Source organism: Lynx rufus, unplaced genomic scaffold (assembly GCF_022079265.1).
Source record: "Lynx rufus isolate CCGP_SWC_20201006 ecotype Redwood Valley unplaced genomic scaffold, mLynRuf1.p SCAF_4, whole genome shotgun sequence".
Classification (NCBI taxonomy): domain Eukaryota; kingdom Metazoa; phylum Chordata; class Mammalia; order Carnivora; family Felidae; genus Lynx; species Lynx rufus.
The window spans coordinates 23,581,261-23,606,514 of NW_025814856.1; the positions used below are offsets into that span (position 1 = coordinate 23,581,261).

Sequence of the window (25,254 nt, forward strand, 5' to 3'; positions counted from 1 at the left end):
TCGGTCTTCATGCCTAGAAGACAACTCTAGGAGGTCTTCATGCCTAGAAGACAACTCTAGGAGGATGGGAGTCTTATAATCTTGCTGATTCCAATGTTCAGTGCAGTGGCTGGCACTCAGGAGAAGCTCAATAAATAGTTTCAAGTAACTGACTCCAGGGAGCTCCTCCACCCTCTTTTTAAAAAAATGTGTATGTAGTTAGTCAATAGAAATGGCAGAGTTAAAATCGAGATCCTATAACACACCCCCAGGGAATGGAGGGCAACTCAGTTCCCAGTTGGATCCCTGACCATCCTCTCTTTGCTGTGAGATGATCTGGGGACTTGCCTTATCATAAGCTTTCCCAGCTGGTTCCTCTCTCACCAGGCCCTCAAGGGCCATGCGCTTAAACTATTCCCCAGATCTTCCTGGTTCTTCTAAAAGGAAACAAAAACCCCATTTATGTTTGGGGTCTCAGAGTCTACATTAATAACTATAAAGAGGTTGAGCATGACTTTTAAAAATGGCATATAATAGTGAAGTTAGAAAGGTAAGTACTAACTGGAAGTAACTTCTCAGAACTAGGCCTTGTCTCCCCCAACTCCTCTCCCTTCTTAAAGATCCTTAGGTAACGACTGAACTCAGGGAGTTCTGCCATCCCTTTGTTCCTGTAGTAGAGAGTCAACCTCTGATTCTCTTTCCATCTCCTTGTCCAGGGTCACTCTTCCTTGGCCAGCAGAGGGAGGCTCCCACTCTCATTTTCCTTTCATTATTCCTATCCACTGATTGTTGATCTCCCTCCAGTGAGCCTCAGGCTCTGGGCAAATGACTGTGGTTCTTTCAAAGGAGGAACTCCAGACTAGTATAAACAAACAACTCATCCTAAAACTCCCAGCTCAGAGCTACCATTCTGCTGTGCACAATCTCCAAGGCAAGACCTCTTCACCTGACAGAAGGCTTTCTTCTGGGAAGGGGCTCTTCCACTCTCTCGCATGCACCTCCACTCTCTCCCCAATTTCTCCTAGAATTTTCCTCTGTCACCAACCCTGGTTGAGTTCCAAGTTATGCCTACTATATTTTGTTGACTTTGGGTCTTCCTAACATGGCCACTTTTATTTCATTCCAGTTCCTCCAAAGCGGAACTTTCAAATCTTGTTTTCAAACAGACAAAACAGTGGAAAAATCTAATATACTGTATGTAGGCATATACAACTGGGTAAGAAAAAAATATAAAGGAAAGTAAGACAATGATTACCACAGAAATCAAGACAGTGGTTATTTTGGGGGAAATAAATGAGTTCATTTGAGCAGTATCACTTGGAGGGCTTCTGGGATAACTAGAAAGTTCTAGGTCCTTTCATGAGTGGTAGATTCAAAGGTGTTATAAATTCATTAGCTGTACATACATGTGTTTTTAGCTGTATTCTGTATTTGTATTACACTTAATGAAAATTTTTCTTTCTTTTTTAAGTTCTCATCCTCTTTGACCCTACAAACTAAGGATCAATTGGATTTCTATAAATAGAGAAACATGTAAGTCTCTTCCCATGTTTCTGCAAGTTCTCATCACTGCAATAAATGTTTCCAGTCCAACTTCCATTTGCTTGTCTCCATTCACTAATCAAAGCAGATCTGTTTGAAGACAGAGAGTACGTCTAAAGAAAGCTAGGGCCTGAGAAAACCTTGAATGATGAACAACCTGGGGGATAAGAGGCCTGAGTAGTTCCTAGAAATATAATGCTCCTTTCCTTTTATGTCTGTTAAAGTATTTTTAAGAGTTACTATGTGCAGAGAAGAGCTTTAAAGCAGATGGAGGCAATAATGATGTTGTTATTATGACATCTATTGTTACTAGATTGTTGCTATTGTGCCTAGCATTAAGTATTTAATGAACTTCATCAGATTTAATCTTTACAACAACCCTAGGAGATATATACTATTTTTTTTTTGATAATTCTAAATGTTGTGTCATGCTTTTCCTCTGAAGAGGTAACCCATGCTCACCTTTGGACCTGTACACATGTTATTACACATATTATTTCCTCTACCTACAATGTTCTTTCCCTCAACATTTTGCCTGACTGGCTACTATTCCTGCTTCAGGTCTTAGCTTAAATGCCATACACTCCTCATTCCACAATTAACTTTCTTTCACTTTCTGGTACCTCTTAAAATATATTCCCAACACATTCAGCCTCAGAAAAGCAACTGTCCAGTTCCTGCTCATAACTGTGGCAAAATCTTCCAAAAGTGATAGATCACCCTGATGACTGAGCCGTCCTGGAATTATTTTCAATAAATACCCAGCTGGAATAAAGCAATCTATCTTGAGATGCACATACATTTTGACAAGGAACCATGAAAAAGCAAGTAATTAATACATGGGCTTGGCCAGGAAAAAATGCTCTTGTTAATTACTAGGACGAATAAAGAAATAACGATGCCAAATCACAAGTGCCAACCTTCAGGCCGGGAAGGGAAACAACTTGCCCTCTATGCAAAGATAAAGCCAAAGAAAAGAATCTTAATTTCTTCAACGTTTTTTGTTGTTTTTTTTTTTTGTTTTTTTTTTTTTTTGGGACAGAGAGAGACAGAGCATGAATGGGGGAGGGGCAGAGAGAGAGGGAGACACAGAATCGGAAACAGGCTCCAGGCTCCGAGCCATCAGCCCAGAGCCTGACGCGGGGCTCGAACTCACGGACCGCGAGATCGTGATCTGGCTGAAGTCGGACGCTTAACCAACTGCGCCACCCAGGCGCCCCAAGAATCTTAATTTCTAAGCAAAACAGCTATACATGGATATTGGTCAGGTCAGGTTTTAATTGCAAACTTTAAGCAACAATAAAGATGGCAAACGAAATGCTTTAGGTATGAGAAGAAAGAGTAATAATAGCTACATGCACTTAGTCTGGTGAGGAAGCATATAGAACATTTCTAAAATTTATTTCATAGTTAAAATTTATGTTTAGCTTGGTTTTGTGGCTGCCTCTGCAGCCTGTATGTGCAAGGCATTATAAATACTATTCAGGGGTCCTGCCTCCCTCCCACACCCCATAACATCAATCAAATTAACCAAGTAGCCATCAAAGTACTTTTGGAGTATGCTCTGTGGTCCAAACCAACTGCAGGTAAACCACTTGGCCACAGGAGCCATGCCATTTCCTCCTTAGTCTCCTCGCTCCCATGGCCTCCAGTCTGGAGACAGCGTCCAGCCTCTCGATTTACGGGAACCCCTTGTCCACCGCATGGGTATGCAAGGCCATATTTAGCTCAACCTACCCATAGTTCACTTCACCCAACCAGGTGAAGCCAGACACCAAGTGAGCACAAAGAAGAAAAGGCTTTCTGTCTCAAGTATCTGTCTGTGTGAAGTTAGTGGCTTTTTAAAGGCTACCACTTTGGTGCCTGCGTGTCAAATTCTTTGGGTGTTTAATTTAGAGGTGGAAAATATAGTCATCTAACTCCAGCAAGCAGAATTAAGGAGGCTATGATGTTTCAAGTAAAAAATAAAACAATTTGGGAATGGATATACATACGTGTGTATATACATCTATAGACATGCATATATACCACATGTGCATGAGTGCTCAAACAATGAGGATATGACTTACTGCCAAACATTAAGAAAAGTTTTAAAAATTTACAATGCTTGGAAAAAGTATATGAAGACATAAATCTTAGATTTTTCTCCCAATCAGTGCCAAACTACCAGAACAGGCATGCAAATCTTTAATACAGTATAACCCAAGGAATTGAGAGTTTAACAGAAAACCTAAAATTAACAACGGCCTCAACAATCGTATCAGAAAATGACTTTGTCAATGCTAACCACAGTATTGGTGATGATGGCAAAAGTAATTGTGTCTGTAATTTGCTGAGCACATGCCATGCACAAAGAACTGTGGTAATGACCTTACATTGAGATGTCACTGGTTCATGCAAATATGTGAGATAGTCAGTCTTCTTATCCCCTTTTTAAGAGAAGAAAACTGAGGCACAGCAAGATTAAGAAATCCCAATACCACACAGCCACAAAGTGGAAGGAGGGGCAATAGATTACAGACCTGTGTAACTATAGATAAAAGAATGAAAAGTGATGGCCATTGATATGTAGCCTCCACTGTGAAAGGGGAAGTGGGAAAGGAACAAAAACCAAATCTAGAATAAGAAAGAAAATCAGGAAGAACTCAGGGAATTTTCTAGATAATTTAGGCCTCCAAGGAGTCAGTGGCATCCACAATGTCAACATAATGATGGCAACATAAATCTTTTGTGTAGTGGTAAATGATTTGAATCTTTCATTGTATAGAAGCAGAATTGTATAGAAGCAGCCATATGAAAAGTTGGAAACTCACTCAGTATGATTCATATGATGCCTAGAAAGTAGATTGCTTCATTTCAAAATTTAAATATGGGGTGTGAGGAAAAAAAGATAAATTGACAAAATATGCCATCTCCATGTACATCATCCTTATTCTAAGGAGTCACCTTAGAGGTTATTATTTATTCCAAAGAGCCAGGCTTTTCTCCAAGACAATTTGGGAAACTAGCCTTTGGAACCATTTCCAAAGTCTGGCACATTTTTTTGTGACAAAGTATCTTGCCAGCAGCATAACTTAATAGTCACATGTCTTTGAGAACCAAGTGTGGGGAATAAGGCTGCTGATCAATAGGAAACTCTGGTTTTAGGAAAGAAACTTGTGTTGTGATTACAAAAGAGTAAGGACTCTTGTGCAGCTTGTAAAATGGCCAGGAGTGTTGCAGAACGCTTTTGAGTAACAGCCGTTGGGCAGGGAAGCATATGCGAGCTCCACTGGGTGGTGGCTGAGAGGGGAAACATGCATTTGGAAATGACAGTGTCAAAACGAGACTACTGAAGATGGCGGCAATGATGTAGCCATCCATCACACTCACACTGACTCAGTGCCCCCTACATGGTGCCTGGCACACAGCAGGTACCCATGGCACAGTTATAAATGACTCTAGGACTCCACCCATATGCCAGTTAAACAATAAACAAACTCATTCTTAATGAAAAATTCTCCACTCTTACAACAGTTAATCAGATCAAAGACCTGAACATTCGTAACAGAATTGCTTTGCTGCAGAATTAAGATAGGAGGAAAAACCTGCTCAAAGGGGCCTGTTGCTTATTTTGCCACCTTTCTCCAGATGTTTGCAGTCTACAGACTGTGTTTCCTAAACGTGTGCATAGAGAGTGCTGCCACACAAGGCCGTTGCTCAGAGGCCAGGGTGGAATGAGGTTCTCTCACTATGCTGCTGGCCCTGCTCTCAAGGAAGGTCACTCCAAGCAGCTTCCAATGGGGACGGTGCCCCTGTAGCTGAAGTGAGGAAGGAAAAATAACCAGGGCAGCTCTCTAAAGATGCACATCTTTAAGTGTGAACAAGAATGCCTCTTAAAGGAAACCCTGTTCAAACAAACCTCATGACAAGGTCTAGCGGGTACATCTTCTATTGTCTGATTATTCAGTGATTTACTTATCCCACAGTTATTAATAATAAGTTATCATTATCTTATTACTTACTAGCAATGAAACAGCAGCAGTAAGACATAAGCCCTCACTTCCAAGGAGGCCTCCATAGAATCTCAGTTGGAACACACTTCCCCTGTTCTTTCCAAGCCCCCCACCATGCACTGCTGGCCAGGGGGAGGCAATCCTCTTTCCTCCAGGACAGAGCTCCCCGGTCCTTCTCTCTCTGTGAAGTCAGCAGCTCCCAATCCACAGAAATGCTATGGGAGCTCATTTTCCTTTCTGCTCACTTATCATAATTCACTCATTCAGTTAGTCAGAAATATTTATTAGATGCCTACCAAGGGCCAATCCTGTTCTAGATACATTAGAGAATCTGACATTCTAGGAAGGGAGATGGACAAAGTCCCATGTGCTCATGGAAAGACAGCTAGGAGACAAGTACACAAATAACTATACTATATTTAGGCTAAGCTATGCATGATGAGGAAAGATAAAGTCAGGTTGGGACATAAAGAATTACAAGAACAATTAATTAGAAAGAACATTCAGAGAAGGCTCTCTGAGGAGATTACATGTGAGCAGAGACCTGCATGAAGTAAAGGAATAAGTTACACATGCATCTGAAGAAAGAGCATTCTAGTCAAGGGCAAAGCAAGTTCCAAGATCCAAGGGCAGGCAGGCTTGGAGACTGGTGTGCTGGTGCACTCAGTGAAGGGGACAATGGGAGGAAAGGAGTCTCAAAGAAAACCTGGACCAATTGCACAGGGTGCTGCAGGCTATGGTGAGGTCTCTGGGGCTCCCTAACAAGTGTAATCATGGAACAACAACATGACATCAACAGCCTCATCAGCATCCTCGTGGCACTGGCCAACGTGTACTCTGTGCTGAGTGCTGTTTCCTAAGTGACCACAGCACTAGGAGGTGGGTACTACCGTCACCTAAGATCCAGAAACTTTTCTCACATCACACAGGTAGCAAGTGGCAACATCAGGAATCAACCCAGGAATCCATTCTCTTAACCAGTGTGGAAAAAGCACACCATAGAAAAAGCAATTATAGCTCTACATGATAAAGAGAAAAAAATATTTACATGTATCCAAAAATTATCAAACAAACCCTGCTAATGTTATGTGAATGGGTGTCGGTGGCTTTTTGTAAGACTCCACTGAGTTGTTCATATATGTGTTTCCAAAGTACTGGGGTCAAAGTGCTCAGAGGCGAAGGCAACTAGACCGGGAAGTCTGTACCAGGTGATGGAAAAGCCCCTCCAGAGGGTCACTGGCTCTCGGGTATAGAATGTTTGTGGATAGTTCGGGTGAGATTCTGCCATTAAATATAACAGTGACAAAAAGTAATCAGTGATTTAAGATGTAACCAAATAAACAAAATAAGCATCATAAGTAGACATCTTGACTATTTTATCTATACCCCCTATAAATTTATATAGTCAAACGTGAACATTTTTCATGAAATTTAGAAATAGTAGATGGCTATATAATCAGGGTGGCTTATATTTGGGTGTATACAATGATATTTCCTGACTCATAAATAACAGAAGGTAGTGCTCATCAGAACCAGGGAAAGGGTCCGTCCCTCGGCCTGAAAACATTTTCAGGGAAGCCCAACAAAGCTACAGGAGGTGGCTTGGGTGCAAAAACTCAGGCTGCTTTTGCATACAGTGTTCATCTTCTGAACTTGTACTGCTATCTACCCCAACCTATTTTTAAAAATCTCTTTGGGCTATTATTTCCCCATCTCGTGATATGTCTTATGTTATGTTTATGTCTTTATGGTTTTGTCTGTCCATTAGACAGAATGAGAGAGAAGAACCTGGTCTCAGAAACCAAGGAGGTTAGTACAGAGCCTGACACAAGTGACTGTGGAATGAAAGAATATATAAATGCAACTTCGATTTCATAAGCTTTAAAATATAGAGATATGTATGACCTTATTTTTATGTGGGGAAAAAACAAGTCTGAAGAATTTAAAATGTTACAAAACCTATTACAGCTGAAAAGAGGGTCCTCCTTTGGCTGTAATGTACCTCCCAGACTACCTAGTCCCCAAAGACGCACTGCTAACTACCACCCTGTCTCAAACATTGGACTCCAGTGCACACGTGGCAATTCCTGTGAAGTGAAACTTTATCCAGTCGACCAAGGCATAGTCTAGGATGGCCTTAAACCCCCATTTAAAGGACAAAATAACCTGAAAGGTGACTAAAAGGGTAAGGCCTTTATTAAGCCAGGTTAAGAGAGGTGTAGTTCATTCAGAAATTATAAGCTCATTTATGATCAGACTCAGGCATCCAGGAGACATACATACATTCAAGGTTATATTGTTTAACTGTTAACGTGTTCAAATTTGCAGTTTTCTAATTTCTCATAAAGTTCCTTTCACAGCCAAATAAGTACAACCAAAATAAAAACAAGCCTGCTAGTAACAACACAGGGACGCTCTGTGCTTCATTTTCAACCCGTACAATTGATTTTGGCAGCACAGCAGGAACCTAAAGCACTACAGTCCACATACCAAAGAACGGCTTTAGTGGGAAGAGGGCAAAACTATGTCCAAACGAGAATTGACAACAAATACCTAAAATAATTTAATTGTATATTTTAAGGTTGGAATAATTTCCACTTATTCCTCCAAAGCATTCTTCATCTAATTTGGATTTGGGGCATAGCATTATGTGAGTTTATGATCAGAAGTCAGTGTAGATCCCAAAGTCAAGAAGTGATAGGGAATATCACTGTGCTTGTCGTAAACATCAGCTTTTTAAATGAGGTGCAATTTTTAAAAAGTATATCAGAGGTAGAATTCTCTTGGCCAATCATTCTAACAAAACTGCTTTTTAATCAAGTGGCAGGCACAAAGACACTGCAAGATGCCCAGGTGAATTCTTATTCATCAAAGATAAGTTTATGCTTAATACAGTGTCACTGCAGAGTTTTTTCAATCTCAAACTATAAACAAAGAGCTAATTGTATATCTCAGTTATCAGCACTGTGAATTGTCTAGAACAGCATTTACCCAAGTTCCATAAAATACTAACTCTTTGCAATGTAAACAGATGTTCCAGGAAAAGAAAAATTCTTTTCATTAAATGACTTGGAGAAATTTTGGATTAAACAGGTCTCTTGATTACAGAACATCCAGAGTCTTGACTATGCTAATATGCATCGTGGTTCTCCAAGCACAGGATAGAGTATGTATTGCTTTCCAAAAACATTTGACAAATGGAATCCTTTCTTCTAATGATATCTCATAGAATTTCACTTTGATAAACATGCTTTGGGAAATGTGAACCTAGATCAGATCAACCCGGTTTTTGTCAAATTAGTCTCTTTCCATTTTCCCACAGTTCATTATGACCCACATACTTGAGGGAGAAAATAGCCACTATGACATAGTGGCTTATTAAAATAATAGTCTACTTCACCAACAATTACATTTAAAAGCCACATAGATCCTGCTCTTGAGAAAGAAGTCTGAAACCCAGGTGGCTCAATTCTGAGGAGTTCCTGCATTGTGTATCTTGTGTCCAGACTGTCACAGTTCTAATCTTTATCTTATACTAAAAAAGTAGCAATCGGTGGATGTGTTATTGTAACCAACTACTCTGAAGAAAGAAAACATTATGTTTTAGTGCACACAACAAAGTTTTCTCAAAATGGCAGATGTGGCACTTCAGATAGAGAAGAGAAAGAGTTTAGAATAAATGGTATTTAAAGCCAAATAATATATTTGCACCACAGCTGGTACTGAAGGAGACCAATGGATTCCCAACTGGAAGACATCCTTGCTACTGACATGGATGCTCTATGTGGGCAGCAGCATCCCCAGTTGTCCATGAGCTGCCCTCTTGGATGGCACCTTTAATTATCACATGAATGCACCCTTAAGTTAGTCTCAGCATGCCAGGATTTCGGAGTTGAAAGGGGACTTACCCCAATACAAGCCTCTCACTTTGTAGATGAGAAAACAGGCTCAGAGAGGGAAAAAAAAATCACTTGCCCAAGATTACATGGTTAATTAGTGACTGAGCCTAGACTAGAACCCACATCCCCAACTGCCTTGGTACTCTCTTTCCTTACCCACTCAACCCCTGGTAGCCCAGAGCAGACCTGTGGTTCAGATAGCCTTCTAGAAGCTTCTGTTCTGACTTGTCCAGCTGCAGACATACCCTCATGGCTACCTCCTTCCAACGGTTTTTCATTCCAGAGCAAGAAGCAGCCAAGGAACACATGATCTGGTTCACTTACAGAAGCTGCTGCAAATCAGATGCCCAGGGAAGGACATCTTTAGTCAGGAAAAAGATCTTGAGATATTCAAAGGTAAAGAATCTTGTCTTACCAACTGTTAAACTGCAACAAGTAGCACAGTACCTGGCACACAAATGTCCTCAAAAAGCATCAGTGGGGCTGCTTGCAGAACTCAGGGCAGAGCGTTGCATGCCCTGAAGAAGATCCCAGTCTCTCCCATTATTTAAAAAAAAAAAAAAAAAAAGAAAAGAAAAAACTTATCCACTATTCCACAAAATTCACATGATGCCTCCTTACCCAAGTTTATGCTATCTAATTCTTCCATTTTTGGAGTAGCTTGACCATCATCTTCACTGGTGCCACAGTTACTGGGATCAGTAAGCATATAAAGAAACAGTCTGCACAGGAGAGAGGAGTGCACCCACTCATGACTGAGACCTGAGAAAGAATGCCAGTTCCTTCTCTTTTTAACGTCACCAAGTCCCAATCTTCTCAATGGTACAATGGTTCCAAAGATGGTAGCTACCTGGGAAGCTTCTTGAGAAGATTAAACAAGTCAACAGGTATACAGAGCAACTTGGCCAACTAGGATTAGTTTTTAACTAGGTTTGGTCTTTTGTATTGAAAAGAAGTATGAAGCTGGGTAGGCAAGAGTCCTGAGACCAACTGTGTGTGTCTTCCATGGGCGTCAAAGAGGAGAATACCACATACACATCACATACACATCGATGAAGTGGTGTCCTGCCCAGATTCCTCTTCAGGACTAAGGCATTCCTTCCTTAGTTGTGAGGGATGTGCCTTCCAAGGTTATGCCCTTCCCAGAGGTTGCTGGGATCCACTTACTTATTGATGAGGGGTAACAAAGGCCCAGCCCTCTCATCTGAATTGGGGTCAACTCCCTCAAAATGGCCACCCCACCTCCATGGGGTGCTGATGGGAAATACTGAGCATCCCTTGCAACTACATTCCAGTTCAACTTCTCCAGTGCCCAGTCCTGCTTCTCTCTCTTCCTGAGATCCCCCTGTCCCAATAAACCTCCTGAATGTTAATCTCACTCTCAGTTTTGCAGGGAACTAAACCAAAGACATTATCATTAGGATAATTCATTGCTCAATAAAAAGTAGTGGCTAATATTCTTATTGTTGAAATGTTTAAGCAATCCATGCTTCTTTTCTATGACAAGAGACTTCCTGAGTCCCTTTACAGGTGACATCCCTTTATGGTTGAGGAAAGTGGCAAAGGTATAAATAACTTAAACAGATCTTTATTTACCATCTAAAAAGTCCTAAGTTATATAGTCTGTTCTCACAATTTTCTTCACCAAGGACTTGGCACTTCTTTACGTATTCCAATTTTAAAGACATAAAAAAGAGTCACAGAAGATGATAGAATACTCTGTTTATAAACTTTGCATAAAGCAGGAGTGCCTGGGTGGCTTAGTCGGTTAAGCATCTGACTTCAGCTCAGGTCATGATCTCATGGTTCGTGGGTTTGAGCCTCATGTTGGGCTCTGTATGCTGATAGCTCAGAGCCTGGAGCCTGCTTCAGATTCTGTGTCTCCCACTCTCTCTTCCCCTCCCTCAGTCACACTCTGTCTCTCTCTCTCTCTAAAAAATTAATAAACATTAAAAAAAAATAAACTTTGCACAAAGCTTAGTGTACTCTGAGGAATCATTTTATGTCATCTTAAATGGCCAATCTAATATCCAGTGCTGAGAGAGCACAAGCCCAAGTTTGGGGCTTACAGTAATGATTCAAATCCTACTGAAGGCAGACATATAGCTTCAGTGGGCTACACAAATGCCACCAGACATGGATGCACAAGGCCTGAGATTTGGTCTCCCCTCTGCCAATAACTCCAGCTGGAATCTTGGGCAGGTCATGTGCCTTTGCTGGGCCTGACATCCCTCAGCAGCAAAGCAAGGGGCTTGTATTAAATAAAGTGTAAGGTCCTTGCTAGTAAGAAAAACTTATAATTTCTAAACATTGCAGGGGCTTTCCAGGCAACATAAATAAGTAAGATGTAGAGGGAAAGTGTAATACCAGAGAATAAATTAAAAGTGTCATAAATTCAAATTACCAACTTCCCAAATGTGTATTACAGGAGAGACTATTAAGTGACTAGGAACAGATTTTATAGTTGTATTTTCCTTTTGCAAGATTTCCATCTAAATCATTGCCCATGTCATTGATTGTCATTTCCTTAATCTGGAGTGTTGGAATATACAGTTTAGCAATGTTCTGGACAAAGCCATAAGTCAAAGTTAACATTTTAAAAAATTAACCATGCCCAGGTCTCTGCCTTGCATAGCAACATGCTGAAATACCAGCATCTATTAAAAAGAGGTTATTGATGTTGGGGTGACATGCACTGTGATTTGCAGATGCTCCCCTGACTAACCTCTGGTAGTCATATCTCAGGGTAAAGCTGCCATAATTACCCTGACCAGGAAGAGCTGGTTTAACTGTACTGGTTTTTTGTTTTTTTGTTTTTTGTTTTTTTTTTTTTGATGCATGTTGAACATGACTGTCCTTTAGGGATTTCTGGGTCCCTAGTGTGTGTGAGTTATCATGTGAATTCTACCTCTGAGAAAATAAGGTGTGCTGTCAGCATTATTTTCTTCTTTCAATCCCCTTGCCTTCAAAGTGTGGGTTCTTCAGTAATTCCTTCATTCTCTCTACTTTGAAAGTTATACTGCACCTGCTACAGATGCTCCCAAGTACACACCCTAAAGGTTTCTTTTCTCAGTGACTTTTAATGCACTTTTGGTTCAGAAACTTTTGCCTGGGGAATCAATTTCTTCAGTTTCCAAAAGCTGAGGTTGTCTGACCTTCACAGGAAAAACTTTTTTTTACATTTTTTTCATGTTTATTTTTATTTATTTATTTTTTCAACGTTTATTTATTTTTGGGACAGAGAGAGACAGAGCATGAACAGGGGAGGGGCAGAGAGAGAGGGAGACACAGAATCGGAAACAGGCTCCAGGCTCCGAGCCATCAGCCCAGAGCCCGACGCGGGGCTCGAACTCACGGACCGCGAGATCGTGACCTGGCTGAAGTCGGACGCTTAACCGACTGTGCCACCCAGGCGCCCCTCATGTTTATTTTTGAGAGAGAGAGAGAGAGCATGAGCAGGGGAGGGGCTGAGAGAGAGGGAGACACAGAATCTGAAGCAGGCTCCAGGCTCTGAGCTGTTTGCACAGAGCCCAATGTGGGGGCTCAAACTAACAAACCGTGAGATCATGACCTGAACCGAAGTTGGACACTCAACCAACTGAGCCATTCAGGCGCCCCTCACAGGAAAAACTCTTAAGCATCAGTACTTCCTCAAAGCTTTGACTTTAAGGATACCTACAATTGCAGATGAGTCAGTGAACAACTGCCTGAGGCTCAGTTTCCCCATCTATAAAATGAAAACAGGGGCGCCTGGGTGGCGTAGTCGGTTAAGCGTCCGACTTCAGCCAGGTCACGATCTCGCGGTCCGTGGGTTCGAGCCCCGCGTCAGGCTCTGGGCGGATGGCTCAGAGCCTGGAGCCTGTTTCCGATTCTGTGTCTCCCTCTCTCTCTGCCCCTCCCCCATTCATGCTCTGTCTCTCTCTGTCCCAAAAATAAATAAACGTTGAAAAAAAAAAAATGAAAACATACAAACTTGCCCCCAGCCAATCCCAAAATCAATGGGAAGATCCAGCATGAAGATTACCCCCATGGAAGCACTTTGAGAAGCACCCAGAGCTCTGGCTGGGATTTGTTGTTATTGCTGTTGACTAAACTGATTATCTGCAGTGATTTTAATAAACATATAAAAATGGTGTCTCCAGTTTATGGTCCAAGCCTCACCTCAAAGTAAGCCCAGAGGTCAGAGTTAAAGGTAAATAGAAGAAAGGCAGATTCTACAAAGCAAGCCCCCTTCTCTCCTTAGACCTGAAGTAGATCTATGAAAGCTTCTAATTCTCACTGGGGAGCACAGGGGAGGATGCATGCTGCCTTTCCCTTAACATTTATATTTCAGGGACCAAAAAGAGAAAATGGAATAATATCTAAAAAATAGTCAGATCCTTCTTAGGAGCCTCCTTCAAAATGAGTAAGAGATTACCATATTATTCCATCAAGTTTCCTTTCTCCATCTCCCATTTCCTCAAGCTTTGTCATCCCAGGGCATTCAGGACTCTATTTCCATAATAATAATGATTTAATTTGACAAATATGTTGCATTTCATTCTGTAGGATCTTCAGCCTTTGACAAACATTCACTTTGCTGAAGACTGTCTAAGAGCCACTAATGGAGTGAAACCTGAAAACGCTTCAGAAAAGAATAATGAACCCCACTCTGTCTCCAGGGGGTAATTTAGTAGGTAGATTAGGCTACCTACTAGGTTGATTAAAGGTAAACCTCTCTTTTCCATAGAAATATATTGTGTTTGTACAGAGGGGCTGTATGAAGTGGAAGATTAGGTCACAAATCCTCAGGAAAAAGCAAAATATGTTTCTCAGAAGAAACATGCAAGTTACTGCACATTTGGAAAAACAAACAATACTTTATTGGGAGGAAAGAAGAAAAACTCCACATACAAGTTTTATTTACATGATTTCACCGGGCTTCTTGGAACATTTCTAACAAATGGTTAGTTCTCAAATACATTGCACAGGATGCCTCATCACCTCTGACAGTCTATGAGTTACTACAAAGAGTAACTACTCAACTCAAGGCTACCAGAAACTAATTTTCAAATAAGATTTTCTGAGACTGCCTATAGGGATCTGTTGTAACAAAAGTCATTTTTAGCTCATGGGGGATTATAGTGTGAAAGAAAAACAAATGTCAAAATAAATCCCCAAGGAAAGAAAGCACTTCTGTAATAAACCTCAGTCCTACCCTCCAACATTCTGTGCCCTCCGCAGACTCAAAAATACTTGAGTATTTCTTGTTGTCTGAAACCATGAACAGAGTCTGGAAATGTTGGACGTGGCTCGGTCCACATTTCAACAATGTGATGGAATTTATTCACAACTTAATGGAACATCCCAATCTCTACACATCAAGATTGAAAATCCCAAGGCAAACAAAACACCTTGCATTGAGTGTTAAAAGAAATCATATTAAATTCTAATGCAATTTTGAACAAATGTGGATTTTTCTTTTAAACCTGTGTTTGGAGAACTTTTCGCATCTTTCCATATGTTGAACAAGATGGCTGAAATGGAGCCTCTCTAAATCACTCTACACTGTGCCTACTGAACAGCCATGAAAAACCAGGAACTGAATAAACGTGTTTTGACAATGATGGATCTCTTAACTCCACTGGTCAGGTTTCTTCTAATGGCAGTACTTAGAAGTGTACCATAACACAGGAACATAGATCACAGTTAGAGTAACAATTTTAAGCTTAGGGAATTGAAAGAGAAATGAACTTAACTCAGTGACTTGGAGAGATGAACATAGAGATATGAGGCTTAAAAAATTGCTGCTTAAAACATATGTGTCCCTCTGCAAAGAAACAACTTACTAATGCTTGGGAACTTCATAATGAACTATATGTTTTGCTGAAAGCTATGCATTTTTTGAGGTTTATGTTGTTTGTTACACTTCCTCTGTTAGCTGTTACACTTCCTCTAACTCTAATTGGAGAAGCAAAGTAAAGGAAGTCCCCTTGGAAAAAAGACATGGATGTAGAGGCTCACACAAATTGAAAAATAAAATTGTCTTTCTAGCTTTTTTTTTTATTTTTTAGAACTCTACTAAAAGGACAAGAATAAATGGGAACATTCATTTGCTTTTTAAACTCATCACACTTGGGTTTAACCACTGGCAGAGAAGAAACTTTACAGTTCCCTGGGAACCTATAATTTGGAAACGGAAGCACACAAGAACAGACTTTAGTTTTCAGGCAATAAATTGAAGAGAATTCTGCAGACATACAACAGAAAAAGAGTATAAAATATTGGCTTGTGCATTTCTTAGAATGTTAGTTCATTAACTCGATAACTGCACAGGGAAAATTGCAGCCAAAATCTACAAAGATGTCCAATGGGATTTCAAATTGGCATATTTACTCAGCAAGAAATAGCTAGAGGCTGGGGGTATGGGGTGGGAATGCATCCCATTCTGGTAATGACGATTTAGTGTGAATCTCCAGAAAGACACCTTGTTGAAAAATCTCCATGCAATCTCTAAGGGGACACACAGAAGCCCAAAGCCCCAAGGCCAGACATAAATATCATCCTCCACAATCTGTGTCCTGGGGAACAGTTCTACAGAATTGTACAAAAAAATCATGATCTTACATTCACCTTTAACACACAATTCAACATAAACTTGAAAAATGTTTTAATTTTCCTCCTTATTGCCCAATATGTTGTTTAATGTTTTATTGGAAACTTTCGTTTATTGTTGTATGCTCTATATCTGTATTACTCATCAGTATAAAATAGTTGCAAAGGATCTGTTGGACGATACTCCCAATGGTCACTGTCTTCTATGGTTAAAAGCTCATTATCAGTCTCTCTGGGAGAAAGCTCTAGTAACTGAACCCTACATAGATCAGGTACTGTGCAAGGCCCTTTCATAAAGTGTATCTTATTTAACCCACCCAGGGAGGTAGAGACTGTAATTCCCACTTATGGATGAAAAAAAGTGAGAGTCAGAGAGGTTCCCAGCCTTACTCCTAAGCTAATAGTAATAAGGGTCGGTATTTGAAAACTGGACAGTTCAGCTTCATGGCTCTTTATCTCTCCCTTCCTGCTCTCCTTGCCAAATTCTCCAAAACATGATTTAAGAAGTTAAATCAAGAACACTCTCTATTCCTATAGATTGTGGGTATTTTCTCCAAGGGGCAATAATTCAAGGTATTCAAGGTATTTTCAGACAAAAAAGGAAAAGGACTCAGGACAAATGCACTAAACTGTCTTCTGTCCTTAATGGATCAAGCTGGGCTAGCTAGGGTGCTGGTCTCTTCACTTGTATCATGAGAAGCCAGTGGGATCAGAATGCAGGGCTGTGCAACAGAGACAACCAGTGGTCAATTCCATTGCACATGTGCTTCAGAGAACCCACAGTGCTTTTTAAAAGTGAACTAAACCCATAGATTCCACATAAAATTTCTATTTTATGGCAATCATAGGGTCTCTCAACCCTAGACCTACCTTTGTGGCAGCATTCAGCCAAAGCTTAGTGGTCTCAATTCCTTTTTTTTTTTTTTTAATTTTTTTTTTCAACGTTTATTTATTTTTGGGACAGAGAGAGACAGAGCATGAACGGGGGAGAGGCAGAGAGAGAGGGAGACACAGAATCGGAAACAGGCTCCAGGCTCTGAGCCATTAGCCCAGAGCCCGACGCGGGGCTCGAACTCACGGACCGCGAGATCGTGACCTGGCTGAAGTCGGACGCTTAACCGACTGCGCCACCCAGGCTCCCCTCAATTCCTTTTGATGAGCCATGGGCTCTTGAGTTCTTCACAATCCCTACCACTCTCTATCATATCCATATACTAGGATGTAATTTTCATTATGTCTATGTCATTGTTTTTTCTTATGTAGGGAAATATTTCTACAAATCCTATCTCTTTTGACAGATTGAACAATTGGCCTCAAGCCCTTACCCTTCCTTGTATCTGCCCCTGTAAAATGTTCTCTTCATGGGGAGAGTACTTCCCCAATCCTTGCTTATTTGCTCAGCCATGTGCCTTGTTTTGGCCAGTGGGGTGGGGTGAAAAAATGTCAGTTTAAGTCTAGGCTTTATGAAACCTTGTATGTTTTTGCTTACTCTCTGTGCCTCTGCTACTATCATCAGAAGACTTTCTCCTAAGTCACTGACACCCCTTCAGCCTGAGTCTCAGAATAAAAACATGTGGAATGGAACTGCTCTAGCCACCCACAGACCTGCAGTGAGAAAAAGGCATGCCCACCCAAGTCTACTCTGGAGAAGCTGAGCCACTTAGCCTGAAAAATCTGTGAGAATAACTATTGATGCTTTAAAGTCATGGGGTTTTGGGATGATTTGCTACACAGCATTATTATGGCAGTTGCTAACTGATGCATCTCCACCAAAAAGGAAAATTAAAAGGCTGAAAGAATGAGACATAATAATTTTTTCTTACATGCAAACCTGTTTCTTATTTATGCTAATAACCTAGACCCTGAAGGCATCTGAGTATGCAACTCCTGCCATAAAACTATAAACCTAAGAACTAAAGAAGGTTGGGTTTGTGAAATGTTTCTTAGCATGACTGTATATCTAGATTGGACTAAAACGGCCCAGTTTTTGCCTGTTGCTATTATGTCCTGGTTTGAATATATTCAACTTTGTCTCCAATTTTAATAACAGGCTGAATCTCTTCAATCTCTCCTTTGGAATCTGATCCAACAGCTATTATTGTTGCAGAAAACACTCTACCTGATATTTCTCTGGATATGATACCTATTTGGTTGGCTGATTCAAGAAGTCAGCACGTCCAACCATTACAAAAAAACTAGTGTAGAAAAAATCAAATTTAGTAGGTGTCAATCCCATAACTACCAACCAATCCACCACCCATGTAACCAACCAAACAAGATCCTAGTTGACAGACACCCATGTAACCAACCAAACAAGATCCTAGTTGACAGACACCCAGGGGTGCCTGGGTGGCGCAGTCGGTTAAGCGTCCGACATCAGCCAGGTCACCATCTCGCGGTCCGTGAGTTCGAGCCCCGCGTCAGGCTCTGGGCTGATGGCTCGGAGCCTGGAGCCTGTTTCCGATTCTGTGTCTCCCTCTCTCTCTGCCCCTCCCCCGTTCATGCTCTGTCTCTCTCTGTCCCAAAAATAAATAAAAAACGTTGAAAAAAAAAGTTTTTTTAAAAAAATAAAAGGATTAAGAAGCTAACTCATAAACAGGAAATACTTAAAACAACAGTAACATTAAAAAATCAAATGTCCCAAGAAAGGAAAGTTCTGTCCTCAAAAAGCAGTAATTATTGCATCTGAGTATATCTGCTTAACAATCCAAGAAAGTGGGAGTTTCACTCTCTATTAACCTTAATCAGAGACATTTTCATCAAAATTAATCGTGATTACTTTTTATTGCATTTCAAATGCTATCCTTTATTTGGGGTGGTCAGGAATGCAACTAAGTAATTCCAGACCATGCTATCTTTTATGAATAGGTCTATGAGGTAGTTATCAAGGCCCCTTATAAAAATATTGCTATGCAAAAGTTCATGAGTCAAAACAAGACATTAATTTCCATAACTAGATGTGTCCTTAGAAAAGAAACGACTATAAATAGAAATGACAGCAACTTTAATGCTCAACACGTAACAGAGTAGAACTGTATAAATACCCACATATATCATAGACAATTTCACAAAATGTTCCTTTTACCTTTTCTTCGTTCTCATAATAACAGTTAATCATTAACACTTACTATGAGCATAGATTGTGCCAAGTACAATTCTAAATTCTCTATATGCATTGACTCTAATCCTCAGAGCAACTCTGGAGTAGATGTAATTGTGATTAGTCCCATTTTACAGATGAGGAGACTGAAGCCAAGGGAGAGTAAGTCATCTGCCCAAGCACATTCAGCTAGTAAATTCTGAAGCTTGGAATAAATCCTGGGTATTCAAGCTCCAAAATCAGTTAAAGAAAGATAGTAATATTTACATCACTGAAAACGACACTCAATTCGTCTGCTATGTTCTGTGCCCTGACTGTACCTTGCTCTACTCAGACTCTATACCTTTGCTGATGGTTCTCTTGCCTGGAGTGCTGTCCCTACTGCTGCATCCCTCCCATGTCAGACTCATTCAGCTCTAATCCCAACCGCTCCAGGAAGACTCTCCACCACTCAACAGTTTTCTTGTCGTCCTCTTACAACTCTTCTCCAGAACTCTCACCATCTAAAGATGGTCAGATTAAGTTTGAGTCCTGGTTCTGCCACTTACTAGCCAAGTAATCTTGGGCAAGTTATGTAACCTCTCAGCCTCCTTCTTCTCAAACATCAAATGGGATAACAGTTAAACCACCATGTAGATGGTTGTAGTGCACTCTATAGTTTTACTGTCCAGCATAACTTCTACCAACACACTCCTTTCTTTTTTGTGGGAAGTCACCTATTCCCACTCTCAGCCCATATGACTTGGGTGTGACTAACCCCTATCCTCTAAGCTCCAGGTGGTCACATCCTGGCCTTGTCAATATATGCATTCTTTCATTCTTTGAACTTTTGCTAGAACCACTAAGAAATAACTTTTCTCCTCCCCCAAGGTGACTGCGCTCACAATGGAGGCTGGCTGCTGATGGCCATGGTTGGCACCACTGTGGACAACTTTCCTAAGAATCAAAGCAACAAAGAGCAACTATGAGTAGGGTAGAGATGGATTCCTAATGCCACTGTTGGAATATCTGAATGAAGTCAGGCCTGAAGTCCACCCTTCAGTTAACTGTCCTTTTCAGTTAACTGATGCCCTTTTTTGCTTAGTTAAGACTGAGTTGTGTTCCTGTCACTTGCAACTAAGAGTCCCAACTAACCCAGTTCATATAAGAATTAAATAGGTGCTATAAAGTACACAGCACAGTACCTAGTATACTGAAAAATTCTATAAATGATAGCTACTACTGTTATGGTTCCTCTACATTAGTTTCTTGAAAGCAGGGAGACCCGGAGTCAGGTATACCTCCACTCTTTTACTAGTATGTCGCTTGATAACTTTTCTGAGATTCCAATTTTACCATATGTAAAATCACTAACACTGTGGTGAAGAAAAAAATGAGACTGTATGCCTGGCAATAAAATGTTCTACAAATTTCAGTTCTCATCATCTCAGTCTATAGGCTCCAATTTAATATCTCATATGACTGGGGGGGAAACTAAGGTCCAAAATCCTGGGACAAGAACACGGAGGAAGTTGTGGATTCAAATAAGCTAATGGTCCATGTGAAGGTGGTCCCACGCCTGAACAAAGGACCTGATGTTACTACTGTGCAAACCAAATCAGGTATCCAAACAAAGGGGCTTGACTGAAACCATTAAGGCAGCTCTAGGATACAGAGGAAAAAGAAACTAATATTGACTAAGTAATCTCCATGTGCCATGCTCTGTGCGAGACATTTCCTTGTATTTCCTACCCTAGAATAATTACTTATTTCTCTTTTGGTCAATTAAAAAGATGAACTGTGAGTACATATTGAAAGTATCTAACTTCTTCTGTCTCCAAGGAGGAAACCTGATATATAACTACAGAAAGACACTAATTAATAAGCAAAATGTAACATGAACTCTGGCCAAGTTGAACTTAAACTACTCTGTTTAAAGCACATTGGAATAAATAAAGGAACTTCAAAGCAAATGCCCTGTTTTAGCCTGAATGTTTTATTGAGCACATGGGGAGAGCTCCTTTGCCAAAAATAGGGATGGTTAATGAGGAAAAATTGGTGTTTTCAGTCAGCCAGTTAGTTTCTCAGATAGGGCTGTCCGTTCAGAGATAACTATATTCCACAGAGAAGACAGAATAATGATCTGCCTCAGAGCCTCAGAGTTTTGAACAAAACAAAACCAGTTTTGTAAACTATCTGAAAGCATCCTTTTTCAAATACCTTCTGTGATAACACGCATACATTACCCTTCTACAAACACCAAAGCCACTTAATATAATTCTAAAAGGAGGACGCTTCTATGTTTTAAGCTTCTTGCCAACTTTATAAATGCGGCCCTTACTTTTTAAGGTGAGGTATAGGAACCAAGAGACTCTGTGCAGTATTAGATTTTATAGCATAATCAGCTCTTCTTGGGCACCATTCTGAAAATGATACTCCATAATTGTAAAGACATATTGGGTTCTCTGGGAGTACACGGTTAGTGCTGGACTCAGAGCTAAGGCAAGGCCCCCATTTCTGTGCATATTTTTCCACAGCAAAGGATGCATGTCGGAGGAAGTCAATCTCCAATTATTTAGGTATAAAGACGAGGAGCCTGAGCTCACCTGCAAGTGCTGTGAGTTATCAGCCATGCTATCTTCTCGCCTGCGGACTTCTTCCAGTAACTGGGCATTCTTCTTCTTTTCCAACTGTTGGTTGTGCTTGAGGTTGGCCACCTTTTTATTCTGATCCTTCATGTGCCTGAGAAAAGTCAGCAGAGTGTGGTTAAATTCAACCACTGGATGATCATATGTTATCACAACATGAGTACTAAGGATAGAATATATTGACATGGATTCGGGAAAAGGTAGAACTTCAGATCATTCCGAAATTCATTTAAGCACAAGTACTTATTGATCACCCACTTAATGCCAAGTGCCAGGATGGCACTGGGGCTGCTGTAGTGAATGAGGTATGTATAGTCTTCACCCAACTCATGGAGCTTTAAGTCTAGTGGGAGAGGCAGACCAGTACCAAGGAGACACAACTTAGGTTTCCTAAGCAGGGGGGTGGAGGGGGGTGATAAATCACATGCTGTGAGATGATGACGTGCATTGCATGTGTGGACAGGCATTGAGTGGGGGGAATGACTTTAGGCACTGTGGCCAGGAAACCTCCCTAAGGTGGCAAAATATTGGGTAAGACTCCAAGGAGCCAGCCAAGAAGTCACCAGTAGAGATGCTCCCCAAATGCAGGGAACAGCAAGTGCAATTCCCAAGGCAAGAAAGGACCAACTACTTCTAAGGACTGGAAGGCTGCAGTGAGGTTAGCCCAGGGCAAAGGTCTGGAAGAGGGGTAGAACCTAGGACTGCAAAGGTAGGCAGGACTCAGGGAATAAAGGGCCCCTGGTCTATGACGGAGAATTTATTTTCTTCTAAGTGGTTGCTCTTCTAATTATTATTATTCTTTTGGATCATGTTCCTATTCTGAGATCATAATCCATTACTTTGATTTTAAAATAACAATTACAAGGTTCCAATCAAATACATTGTCATCACTTAGCTCAAACAGAATAACAATTTGGGTAATCATCATGTTAAGTAAAGCCCTGGTGTTCAGATTAAAAGTTCTTAATGAATCTACAGGATGTCAAAGTGCAAAACCATAAAGTAAGCAAGTGAGTAAAAGACTACAGACAAAGGATGGGTTAAAAAAAGTGGGGGGAGGAGTTATAGGCTTAATGTGGACTATTTCACCAGCAGCGTTTAGCAAAACATTCCACAGATTTAGGCAACCATGTCCATGGCAGCTGGTATAAATCTAATCCCACACGTGAGGAGGCAGGAGGGCAGTACAGAGGGCTCAGGAGCACTGATTCCAAAAGAGGAGGGTTGCAGAGCAGAATCTTTTGGGATCATTCCTGACCCCAATTTCTCCTCCCCAGTATTGCTAAGTCAGCTGCTGTCAATGAGCCTGATTCCAGAGCAAGCAAGAGAGAATCACTGCTCTGATGGAAATGTGCACAAGATGAGGATAGATGATACACAGCAAACATGTCAAATTGAAACAATTACTAATTAAATGGAAGACACTCTCAATAAGAAACTTTTATTTCTAGTCCGCATAAAATTATATACTCGGCTACTCCCTTCCACTCCAAGAAAATGAAATTCAAGAGAAGTGTTTATTAAGCTGAATGATCTTCTATCAGGAATTCCTACTAATGAAAATATTCTGAACACTGGTCTTTAAGAATATTTACAGTACCAGCTGAAGCAGTGATTTTAGTATTCCTAGTGACACTTATTAAGAGGATTATGGTGAGAGAGAACAGCCATCTACTTGGTCAACACTGGGATTAGATAATTTTTCTCTGATATTTCCTTATTTGCATCCTATACAAATAGGTAAGGTACACATCTGAAACTACCAACTCAAGTCTACACGCTAATCTTCTTTTAGGAAATTATCTTTTGGTTACTATAAAGATGTTGAAAGCAACCTCTTGTTTCCTAATTGAACAAGGATATAGTATTTCAAAACTCATACCAATCTGGGGCAAGCACACTTTCCAGTTCAGGAAATAAGGTCAGTGCCCAGTAATAGGATGTGATAGGTCAGTGTTATTAGAGAGATTGTTTAAGTAGAGGACATTTTTATAAAGAAATACTTTTTATATCTTTAAAGCACACATTTAACTAGAACCAACTGCTAAATGTTTTTTACCCCAAGTACCACTGATAAAGAAAATAGACTATTATCATGAACATCATTTGCATAATGAACTCCCACAAAGTTCTCAGGGCAGTGTGAACATAGACAGACCTTACTTTCAGGAATATTTCATTTTTTTTTCAACCCAAAAATAAAAAACAAACAAACTTCCAAATCCATGCATCCCTTAAAGCTTTCCTTTTTTTTTTCTAAATTTTTAAGTTTTTATTTATTTTTGAGAGAGAGACAGAGCAGGAGTAAGGGAGGGCAGAGAGAAAGAGACACACAGAATTCAAAGTAGGCTTCAGGCTCTGAGCTATCCACATAGACCCTGATGTGGGGTTTGAACTCATGAACCATGAGATCATGACCTGAGTCAAAGTTGGACACCTAACCAACTGAGCCACTCAGGCACCCCTAAAGCTTTCCTGAAATACAAATAAGTGGCTAAGAAAAATGGAAGACTGAAGTCTGGAAATTCAAATGCTGTCTGACTTGGGACATGAATGATTGGAAAAGAAAAGCTTGGTTGTGAATGGCACTACTCTGAATTTGGCTATTTGGATGCATGCACAGCAAGGTGATGAAAATTATCATCTTATCTTTGTAGACATGAGCATCAATAGATATGTACAAAGTACACACACTCCCTTGAAGAAGTGCTATGGTTTTCAAATATATTTCTAGCAGCAGAACTCTTTCTTCTAATAAAAGCTTACTTAAAAGCCAAAAAGGAAAAGAAGGATTGCTCTGGTCGAGGTGGGAAAGAGATTAAGAGTGAGCAGAACCTCACCTACTAGACAGTCACTCTCTCAAGTATCCCTCAGAGAAGCCAAGGTTACCTGAAAGAACAGGTTGAAACAGCAATTTATGGGGTAGGAGGAGAGGGAGAGAATTCATGAAATTTAAATATATGAGATCCCCCAATAAAGACAAAATACCCCCACAGAAGCTCACTAGACACTTGCTGAAGGAACAACCAGTGTGATTTTTGCTAGTAATAACTTCAGCATCAGCATCTCCAAGAATAAAATCTGTAGGTGACTTATCAGTCCTGCATCTCCTCCCATCTGCAGAAGTAAACCCACATGTATAGATAAACAGGGCTAAACTCCATACAGCTCTCAATTGTACTAAACTAAGGAAGTTAGAACTCCTGGGGTGCAGAATGCAAAGCCCTCTAGCAATACTGTCTGAGAAGAAAGTGTCATTGATACCCACTTCCCAAATTCTCACCCACGAGGCAAATCAGATTCTAAGCCTCTGCCAGAGACTGACCTGCTCCATGTTCGGAAATAAAGTTTCCTAGGGATAAGCTTTTTTTTCTCCAGGGAAACACCATTAAAAATATATCCAAGGGGCGCCTGGGTGGCGCAGTCGGTTAAGCGTCCGACTTCAGCCAGGTCACGATCTCGCGGTCCGTGAGTTCGAGCCCCGCGTCAGGCTCTGGGCTGATGGCTCGGAGCCTGGA

The 25,254-nt window shown here is 40.6% G+C and overlaps 1 protein-coding gene across 1 annotated transcript in view; it reads right to left on the bottom strand.

Moving 5' to 3' along the window:
• Window positions 1-25,254, bottom strand: part of ERC2 (ELKS/RAB6-interacting/CAST family member 2) — a 723,468-nt gene that overhangs the window by 233,566 nt on the left and 464,648 nt on the right. Inside the window, exon 12 of the mRNA XM_047097449.1 lies at window positions 21,695-21,830. Within this exon, the coding sequence (XP_046953405.1) occupies window positions 21,695-21,830 (136 nt within the window). The remainder of the gene's footprint in view (window positions 1-21,694; window positions 21,831-25,254) is intronic.